The sequence below is a fragment of the Corythoichthys intestinalis genome, chromosome 3, assembly GCF_030265065.1.
Source record: "Corythoichthys intestinalis isolate RoL2023-P3 chromosome 3, ASM3026506v1, whole genome shotgun sequence".
NCBI lineage: Eukaryota > Metazoa > Chordata > Actinopteri > Syngnathiformes > Syngnathidae > Corythoichthys > Corythoichthys intestinalis.
In genome coordinates this window covers 9,298,956-9,310,000 of record NC_080397.1, presented here as the reverse complement: position 1 = coordinate 9,310,000, position 11,045 = coordinate 9,298,956, and the positions used below count along the sequence as shown (strand labels likewise).

At 38.6% G+C, this 11,045-nt stretch overlaps 2 protein-coding genes across 3 annotated transcripts in view; one reads left to right on the top strand and one right to left on the bottom strand.

The window, feature by feature from the left end:
* The window catches only part of bin3 (bridging integrator 3), an 87,597-nt gene extending 86,621 nt beyond the window's left edge, over positions 1-976 (top strand). For both annotated transcript variants that reach the window (XM_057832914.1, XM_057832915.1), the window contains one exon: positions 1-976. This exon is cut by the window's left edge and continues 4,367 nt beyond it. The gene's annotated coding sequence lies outside the window, so the exon portion shown is untranslated.
* Positions 708-11,045, bottom strand: part of acsl2 (acyl-CoA synthetase long chain family member 2) — a 64,168-nt gene continuing 53,830 nt past the window's right edge. The window contains exons 18-20 of the mRNA XM_057832911.1: positions 7,867-7,968; positions 7,721-7,792; positions 708-3,955 (exon numbers count right to left, since the gene is read on the bottom strand). Coding sequence (XP_057688894.1) covers positions 3,815-3,955; positions 7,721-7,792; positions 7,867-7,968 — 315 coding nt within the window. The 3' untranslated portion in view covers positions 708-3,814. The remainder of the gene's footprint in view (positions 3,956-7,720; positions 7,793-7,866; positions 7,969-11,045) is intronic.

Sequence of the window (11,045 nt, the reverse complement as noted above, 5' to 3'; positions counted from 1 at the left end):
CAGATGCTTAATAGGTGCGCAAACTTTATAACTTACGGAGTGTCGTACATGCCTAGTCTTTGTAGAGTTGTTTCTTAAGATAATATTGATTAATAATGTATTCCTGGCTCATGAAGGATTTTTAAAAAAAAATTGGGGTGACACTGTACAGGAAAAAAAATGCAGGGTAAGAAGTCAGAATTATGAGGGCAACCATGAGTAAAGAATTGAGTATATTTTTTTTATCAGAAAAACTGAGTCAGTTGAGGATAATTTGTTACATTATTGTAACAGCTCAGCTTTTTCACCTCAATATTACAATTTTAATTTCTGCACCTGATTGCTTTAACCCCTTGATGACAAACTTTAAAGAAAAGTTAAGAATCTTTTATTTTTGCGTTTACATGCTAAAACAAGTTGAAGGGGAATTAAAATACATCATTACTCGATTTTTATGCAATTAAAAAATACATGCAATTTATGATGCAGATTAGTGAAAACGGGCATCTACGGATTAAAAAACAAAACACTGAGGCTGCTTTGATCTGGAAGATGACAAATTCAGTACCATCATGGGGTTAATATTGCAAATTTTTTCTTATTGTATATATAACCTTCTTACTCGTTCGACATTCCCCCTCAAATTCTGACTTTGTCAATCTCACAATTACACCATTTTTTTTTTTTTTTTTTAATACTTTAACTTTTCTGGTTAACGCACCATCGGGATATTTTCATTGTGATTATTCATTTGCTGAAATACCTTGAAAAGTAAAACATGAACACTATCTTAATTCTGTTATTTCTTAACTTCATGTGCCAATTTTGTTGTATTGCAAATTGTTTTCAATGTGACCTGATTTTTTAATATTACTTTTGTCTTTGCAGTAGTTATTAAATTCTTTTTACAGGTTAGATGTCAGTCTAGTTTACCAATGTGTTCAGGAGTTTTTAATGTACACGCAGAAAATAAAATCTTCAATTGCTCTGAGTTCAACTCTCGGATGTCCTTTCAAAATAAAGACAGGTGAGAAATCTTTTATTTTCCTTTTTGACAAACTAAAGTCAGTAGTATCCACTTATTAGAAGCAAAGTATATACAGTACAAAGCTGCTGCTTAATTAGGTTTGTGAAACCAAACAAGGTGGGAAAAATGCACAACAAATGAAGGATGACACCATGAATCTTCAAGTAATATAACGTGGTAGTAACAATGAAGTTTGCGATTTACTAAGAAACGCCAGCAGCAGAACAATTCTTTTGGTCCCTTTAGATCACAATGTACACATTAACAGGATATTCACGGGGTCATTTTTTAAATGTCTTCAATCCTCCTAAAAACTCGCAACAGGTCTTAAATACAAACCCTAGCAAAAAGTATGGAATCACCAGCTGAACAAACTCCGATAAAAAGCTTGAAAGAATTAGTTCAAAAGTGCAACTATTTAGCATTCAGAAACACTAAAAGAAAAAAAAAAACATGGTGGTGGTCAGTAAATGTTACTTTTATAGAGCAAGTGCAGGGAAATATATAAGGAATCACTCCATTCTGAGGGAAAAATATGGAGTCATGAGAAACAAATAACAATCAAAACACATCTCTAGTAATTAGTGGCACCACCTCTGGCTTTTATGACAGCTTGTAGTCTCTGAGGCATGGACTTGATGAGTTTCAAACAGTATTCTTCCTTAATTTGGTGCCAACTCTTTGATGGCAGTTGCCAGATCATCCTAGCACAGGGGTCGGGAACCTTTTTGACAGAGAGCCAAGACACCTAACATATTTTAAAATGTGACTCCACGAGAGCCATACAGAGTGTGTGTGTGTGTGTGTATATATTATATAGCCGTCTAGTTGTGATTGCTAAAAATCTCAGTTGCGTACTCACCACTTGGAAAATAACAAATAGAAACATGGATTGGCTTTACGTATATTTCCTGGAAGTGGGAACCACAAACAGGGGGACATATGCATCATTGTGGCCGAGACAGGTGGAGTCTCTCAAGGTAGCAGTTTCGTGAGTCTCACGCTCCTCGAAATGGCAACAATTTGACAGGCGAAAAAGTCATGAAAGTGAAACCGATCACACGCCTGTGTGACTTGCGGAACCACATAGTTCACTTTCGTGGTTTAATTTTCCTCTATGCATTTTTATTGACTATATTATACGTTATAGCCACACTGCTGGCTGAGCGGAGACTTAACGCGTGAGGCAAGCTCCGTAATGCCAATCTCCGTGCAATCCGCGAGCACCAATGGGCAACGAATTGAAGCATATAATTGCAATGTACGTTTGAAGTGTCCAAGATCACTGTGAGAATGCGCCGTAAGCTCATCACAGCTCATTAATGTCAAGCGAGCCGGCCAGTTCCACGTTTAAGATTACGGTTTGGCGGAGAGCCAGATGCACTCGTCAAAAGAGCCAGATATGGCTCCCGAGCCATAGGTTCCTGACCCCTGTCGTAGCAGGTCGGAGCCTTGCTGAGGACCATTTTTTACAATTTCCACCACAGGTTTTCATTAGGGTTGAGATCTGGGCTATTTGCTGGCCATGACATTGACTGGATGAGTCTTTCTCCAAGGAATGCTTTAACAGGTTCAGCTCTGTGGCACGATGCATCGTCATCTTGGAAAATGATTTTCAATTGAAGTAATAAGAAAGCTGTCTAAAATTTCAATGTAAACTTGTGTACTTATTGACGATTTAACCACAGCCATCTCCCCAGTGTCCATGATGGTTTCCTTTTAGCTTTCCTGTACGAAAATTACATTTCCTTTAGGGGATTTTGCACAGTTCCGTCACATTCCTCGACTCCAGCTTCCTCCCATTTCTTCTTCATTTGTCTTGTTGTACATCTTCTGTTTTCAAGACATATGGCCTTTAGTTGTTTGTCATGACATTTGGATGTCTACCAGTACGCTTAACTTTAACAACCTTGCCATGCTGTTTGTACTTGGTCCAGATTTTTGGTACAGCTGACTGTCAACAGCCCACATCTTTGGCAATCATACGTGTAGCGTTACCTTCTTCAAAAAGTTTGATAATCCTCACCTTGTTTCAAGAGACATCTCTCTTGTCAAAGTCATGATTCTTGTGAAACCACTTGGTCTAGCAGCCCTCAAAGATGTGATAACTGCACTGTTTTTAACTGCTAACGAGCAGATCTAATCTGAGGCAGGGGCCCAATTAAGGGAAGGAAATTGACTGGGTGTGTCTGTATGTTCTACTCTAAATGGAGTAATTCCATATGTTTTTCTTCAGAATGGAGTGATTCTATATTTCCCTGCACCTGGTCTATAAAAGTACTATTTACTGACCATCACAATGTTTTTTTGTGTCTTTTAGTGTTTCTGAATGCCAAGGAGTTGCACTTTTGAACTAATTCATTATTTTTTCAAGCTTTTCATTCGAGTTTGTTTTACATAATAAAATGTCTGAGTGCTCGTCCGAGACCCGTGATTCCATACTTTTTGCTAGGGGTTGTACAATTTTGTAAGGTCTTAAAAATCTTAACGAACATGCATGAACTTCAGTCTCGCTTTTCAGTGTTTTGATTTTTGAGGACGCCAAAACCTGACTACAAAATGGAACTACCTGTGCTGCCCTCTCATTTTCAACTTTTTTATGCTTTTTTGCTGGTATTGATGTGAAATGGGTCTTGAACTGTATTCAATTTGGTCTTAAAAAGTCTTAAATATGGCCTGTCAAAACCTGCAGAGACCCTGATTTAGTGTCAGTATGTGTAAGAAACGTGTAAAGTAGTGAATTAAAAGACACAAAAGGCACTTGGTCGCTGATGTTTTAGGACTGCAGGTGTCACCGTTGCAAATTTTTTAGATGGCCTCTTTGCCGTACATGCTGGCTATCTGCTCCTGGAAATATCGGCGGATGTCGGTGCGGCGACTTTTCAGCGTGGGCGTGAGGAGGCCGTTGGCCACGCTGAATGTCTCTGGGTGCAGGTGGAGGTCTCTCACCTGGAACGAGGCACAAGGAAAAGTCAATATGGTGGTACCCCGAATGATGAGATTTCTAAGTAAGTGCCTACGACTTTATTTTGAAAAAATCTCATCCCTTTATAAGACACTCATTGACTGTGACTGACGGCACTAAATGTCCAATAAATTTTGGCTGGGGTGGACTGGATGCCTAGCGCTGTCAATGCCACTGAAACAACTACAACATGGGCGTCGCCAGACATATTTCACACGGGCATGTGCCCAAGTATAAATTTTACAGGTAAAAAAATAAAATACTTTGGCGTTTTAAAGCAACACTATGTCAGTTTTCAACCTTTATAAAATATTTTCAGAACATTTGTGATGATATGTCGAATGACACCTCTTTTATATCATGAAGGGGTCTGTATTGCTGTCACCAGCACTAACTTTGAGGAGGGTGGCAGGAACCCTGCAAAAAAAAAAAAAACTACAAATGTACGGACTGCTTTTCGGTGTACGTCACTTTCCCCATTCATGAAAAATACGGAAGACGATGCGTACGATTTCGCGCGAATTCTGTACAGATGGCAGAGCAACGACAGACAAAAAGTTTTGTCTGAGGAGGAAAAGATGGGAGGCGTGGCTCAGTGGTGGAGTAGTTGTCCCCCAACCCACAGGTTGTGGGTTCGATTCTATGCCCTGATGAACTCCCCTAAGTATCCTTGAGCGAGATACTGAACCCCACATTGCTCCTGGTGCTGCGTCACCAGTAGGTAGATGGCAATGTAGTGTAAAGCGCTTTGAGCACCTTAAAAGGTGGAAAAGCGCTATACAAGTAGAACACCATATACTGAATAAACATTGGTAAACCCTTTCTCCTAATAAACGAGTTACGTTGAATGATCACAATGGATGTAAGTCATACTCCCATGCGATACATTAAAACTGTTCAAATCAATCGGACACTCAGATCTCCATTCCCCGTGTCAAGCAGCAGAACAGGACAGGTTAAAAAAAAAAAAAAACATTGGCCCGGCTTTCACTCACAGACATGACACCGCCCCAACCCCCCCAACCGAACTTGTCAGCACTGACGAGTTTTAGCCACACTAAGCCAAAGGTTGCTAATTGTCATATGCTATTGTTTAGCCACAACTGTATTCATTACCTTATTACTATTCATCCTTCACACAGCTGCTGGAAACCGAAATCTTGTTTAAGCCATCTGCAGTGGACTGGCAGATGGATTTTTGATTGATTGATGATTTTACGACAGTGTGGGTGTGCGCTGGTCCTAATGGGAAACACAGTCTTCCTTAAGGCAAAACAGTACCGCTTTTGTCCACCGGCGCCGCTAAAATCGATCAAAACTGAAAAGGTACATCAAGTCTACGTAGCATAATCTACAGAATGCGCTGATTTAAAATGGTCATATTTCTCTATTCATTCCATATACACAATCTGCACATAACTTTGGCTGTAATTGGCATACGAGTTGATAGTTCCGTGAAGCACTTTCGGGAGAGCCGAGTTTCCTAGTTGGAAAATCGTTCTAATGTGGTGTAAAGTCACAATGTGGGATAAAAACATGGTTGCTACAAATAAGGACAGCCTACTTTAGAGCTCCAATGATACATCGCAAGTTTCTGTCCAGACAAAGTAGAGCAGCAGAGTGTAGGAAAAGGTGAAGGAGAGATGGAAGTTGATGAGCATGAGCAGAGATGAATTGACTATCAACAAGGTCTGTACCAATTTTGATTTTAAATAAAAGAAAACCTCACGTCTTTACAGAAACTTGTATTCTGCTTTGATTATATATAAAGTGCTATTTCTGACTTTTTATGGTAGATAAGTGCTATTTAAAAAATAAAAATAAAAAAAAAAGAATTTGCTAATTCGTCAGTGCCCCAGTATCGAATTAGGTCTAGTGATGCCCCCGATTTATAGCCCCTCCCAGTTCAAACGAATTGGACATTTGTCGTTAGCAATGGTAGGAAATGAGTAAATAAATACATTCTAGTTATAACCCTAAATATTTCTTAAAGTTTGTAGTATGTCTTTGAATTTAGAATATAATAGAGTCCTTTATCGTCACTGTGAAAATATGTTTGGTAGCGCCACATGACAGCATGCCACTTCAAAAAATGTATGTAATATGAAATGGGAGAGGAAATCGAATTTCGGGGACAGAAGGTCATAGAGATCAGAAAAAAATATTTCACACTAACTAATAATACACAAAAATAATAACGAAAAAGCCTATATAACTCAAATTTGCAGGGTAGGTGATATGTAGAGAAGAGAAAGGGTCACAGAGACCAGAAATATGAGGATGCTTTGAATTTGGTTGCTTGGGCAGAAGTCTGCTTTCAGATTGCTCCATTTTATAATTTTGTTTTATTGTCATTTTAATTCATAACTATTTATTAATTTCAAAATAATATAGAAGTAAAATGAAAAAAAAAAAAGGGGGATAAAACAAAGACATCAACGCATTAATTACCATAATTTTCAGGCTATTAGGCGCACCTGACTATAAGCTGCAGCAGTCCTCACTGTATTATGGGATATTTACACCAAAAGATATTAACCGGTAACACTTTATCTGACAGCGGCATCATAAGACTGGCATAAGACCAAATAAAGCTTGGAACCAACTTTGCTGTAAAGCTTCATTTCTTCAAGAAGCTTCATTTGGCCATCACTCCTCCCTTGGGGGAGACGGTCAACCAGCCACCTGCTGTCAACAATGTTGTCGTCCAACATGCCTCCTAGCATCCATTGCAGCACTACAGATGTAAAACCAATCAAAATTCATTTTCTGTGCTATTTATTTTTTCAGTTACTGTTCCAGTTTCATTAATGGCTAGGTATGGTATTTGGTAACACTTTATTTGACAGTGGTGCCATAAGACTGTCATAAGACCATCAAAATTATGACATGACACTGCCATGAGCGTTAATGAATGCTTATGACAGATTTCATTTTGTGTCATCCGGCAAATTATCTCTCTTTTGAATTAATGTAAAAGATCCGAGCAGGACATAACTGGAGTTAGCGACAATTTGCCGGAACACACTTAATGACATCTGCTCATGATAGTGTCATGTCAAAATACGACGGTCTTGTGGCAGTCTTATGACGCCGCTGTCAAATAAAGTGTTGTCTATTAACCTAAATAAATCAACAGATAAACCGCACTAGACTAATAGCCGCAGGATTAAAAATAAGGGGGAAAAAAGTAGTGGCTTATAGACCGAAAATTACAATAAAGACAAAAACCTTAAGGTGTTATATGACATTTGTCACTTTTTTTTTTACTTGCAACTCTGACTCTGACCTCTGACCTAAAGTATCTGTAGCCTCTTTGTCAAGCTAGTGCCTGCCGTGCTTGCGTGTACGTGTACGAGCATAAAGGAACAGCAGCTGCATATGCAGCCCTGGTCCTAAATTTGCACACATTACTTCAACCTTATGTAAGTAGAGAGGGAATATTTGAGTCAGTATTATTTTCCCAGTTTGGCCCATCAGGTTAGCACCAGAAATGTAAAAACAGCAAACGTGATTGTTCACTGTTAGTAGCAAGTCTTCAGACATCAGGTAGTTTTTTTATATCACCAAACATAAGTCACTTGTCCTATAAAGTTTTAAAATTAAACATATGAGTTACAAGTCCCATACATCCGCACATTGTCAACAATTCTTGAAGTATCCAGTCAAAAAAAAAAAATCCACATTGTGTATTCTACCAAACCTAATTTGGTTTGCCTTACAAACATCCAATGTGATGGGTTCCTCACCTGTTCAAAAGATTTGAGCCCCGCCTCCTTCCCAACTGCTCTCATGTCCTCCAACACTGCCTTTTTTACATCCTGTAGGAAGGATGGTCATTCATTTTATTTGTTTAAATTAGAAAATGTGTACATTTTGATCATTTGTAACTCACAGGAATTTGACACAATTCTTCATACGAGTCCACAAATCCTCGTTCCTTAGCCCAAGCCACAAACACCTCCGGATCGGGGACGACTATGCCCACCAGATGAGACTGTTCACAAGAAACACAAGCAACCATCATGAGATTAAATGAAAAAATAGTAACATTCCGAAGAAATTGAGTACGTCGTGCATACCGAAGGGTGTAGGTTTACATTGGGTCGGTAGGTACTTAACACTACCAACTTTTCAAGATGGTATGCTCAAATTGTCCCCACCAACTTTTAATCAACCTTATTTGCATTATATAACAACTTCAGTTACATAGGTAATTTAGATTGTCTTTCAATATGTTGTAAGGTTAAGTGAATTATTTTCATTATGTTAAGACTTACATTTACCCCTTTTCATTTGCTGAATGTGCCAGTATTTTTTTTCCCCCACCAAACGAACATTTGATCGGCTGATGTGACTTTAAACTAGGGCTGTAAAACGATTAAAAATTTTTATCGATTCGATCGAAATGGAACACACAGCTTAAAAATTAATTAATCGTAATTAATCGCAATTCAAACCATTTCTAAAATATGCCATATTTTTCTGTAAATTATTGTTGGAATGGAAAGATAAGACACAGGACAGACATAAACATTCAACATACTGTACATAAGTACTGTATTTGTTTATTATAACAATAAATCCACAAGATGGACTTTATTAACATTCTGTCAGTTAAAGGGATCCACGGATAGAAAGACTTGTAGTCATGAAAAGATAAATTTGAGTACAAGTTATAGTAATTTTGTATTTAAACCCCTCTTAATGTTTTCGTTTTAATAAAATTTGTAAAATTTTCAATCAAAAAAAATAAACTAATAGCTCGCCATTGCTGACGTCGCCGAGCGGTGACGTCACATTGCCGTTCTTCCACAGTGTCTTTAACTACATAAGATACACCACAAGGTGTCAATGGCGAGTTTTAAATTAGAGATCTAGCCAAGGCAAAGTCTAGTAAGTTTCATGTGTATTTTGGTGGTGACTGCAAATGGTATACAGTATGTTCTGCGTCGTGTTCAAATAGGCGTGTTAAGAAAAAAACTTCTCCTGCTCTACCCAAATGCAAGATGGGAAGTTGGGCAACCTTGACTGTCAGCGGTAGCTGCAAATGGTATACAGTATGATCTGCTTTGTGTTCAATTAGCCGTGTTAAGATAAAGAACGTGTCCTGCTCCACCAAATGCATGATGGGAAGTTGGGCAACCATGACTGTCAGTGGTGCCTGCAAAGTGTGTACAATATGTTCTGCGTTGTGTTCAATTAGGCTGTTAAGAAAAGATCCTTTCCTGGTCCGACCAAATGCATGATGGGAAGTTGTACAACCATGACAGTCAGTAGTGGCTGCAAATGGTATACAATATGTTCTGCGTTGTGTTCAATTAAGCGTGTTAAGAAAAAGATTGCCCTTGCTCCACCCAAATGCATGATGGGAAGTTGGGCAACCATGACTGTTAGAAGTGGCTGCCAAAGCTTAAGCCAATAAAAGGCGGGGTCCAATGAACACCTGTGTCCACTCGCATTTCTCTGCCTTTTCGCTCTCAATGTACTAAAACGGCGTTATCGTAAACTATTTGAGGCAGCGTATGAACAGGTCATTCCGTGCATGCGTTAATTGCGTCAAATATTTTAACGTGATTCATTTTAAAAATTAATTACCGCCTGTTAATGCGAAAAATTTGACAGCCCTACTTTAAACTCTTGAAACCAAATACCTATTAGTGCATACATTTATTAATTAAAATGTATTTCATCATTTGCTACATTAATTATTAAAAAAACATTTTATTTGCAGCCTTTGCTGACATCTCAATAAGTATATAAAATCAGCCATTCCACTGTCCAGAAAATAGTCTACAAGTTGAGGACATTTAAAACAACTGTCAACATGCCCAGGTCTGGCCGTCCAAGCAAGTTCACACCAAGAGCAGACCACAAGATGCTAAATGAAGTTTCCAAAAACCCTAAAATGTCATCACGGGACCTACAGCAGGCTCTTGCTACTGCTGATGTGAAAATGCATGCCTCTTCAACCAGAAAGAGACCTCACAAGTTTAACCTTCAGATGAGATGTGCAAGGAGGAACCCTTTGCTCTCAAAGAAGAACATGAAGGCCAGACTGAAGTTTGCCAGAGTGAATGTAAACAAAGACCAGGACTTCTGGAATACTGTTTTTTGGACAGATTAATCTAAAATTGAATTATTTGGACACCAGAACAGAGGACATGTTTGGTGTAAACCTAATACAACTGTCCAGGAAAAGAACGTAATGCCAACTGTGAAGCATGGAGGTGGAAGTGTCATGGTTTGGAGATGCTTTGCTACAGCAGGACCTGGCCAGCTCACCATCATAGAATCCACCATGAATTGTATGTATGTATCCAGGGGCGGACTGGTAATCTGTAGCTTCTGGAGGATCACAGAATGGCCGGTGCTCTGGACAGCCGGCCACCGCCATACATACATCACTGTTTTTATCCCCTCTATACTCTGTGATTATCTAAAGTTCGCATCCAATCCGACAAGTGGCAGCAATGCGCCTGGCTGTTAACCGCCAATCAGATAGGAGGAGAACGAAGAAGAAGAGGGCCATTGCTGCAAGGCGCTGTGACTCTGAAAGACTTGTGGCCCACGAAGGGGCAGGATAGAGCGATAAAAGCTTTGGCGGACTTTGTAGTTGCCACCGGGCTGAGATGGAATGAAGAGGGTTACTTGCTAGGTACTATATTGGCAATTGTTATCCACCAGGTAGCTACAATTTAAATGAAATAAATGGCAATTAAAGGGCTAGTGCCAGCAAAAAACATTTTAGCAGTAAAACAACGTATGCACACGCCGCAGCAACATTAATTCAGAAAAAATATAACAAAATATTAATAAAATGAATGGTTTTACTTTAAAGTTTAGGTAGTTATATTGATATGTATATTTTTAATCATTTATATATCGTTTTGTTTTTCCAATGAAGGTTATGTATACAGGATTTGTAATGAAATGTTTATTGTATTTTCATTGAAATGTATTATTTGTGTGGCAAGATTAATTATGGCATAAACAATGAAGTCATTTTATAGACACAGGGGATAGGTGTTATTATAATCAATTGGATACATAAAACTTGCTTTAAAAAATAAA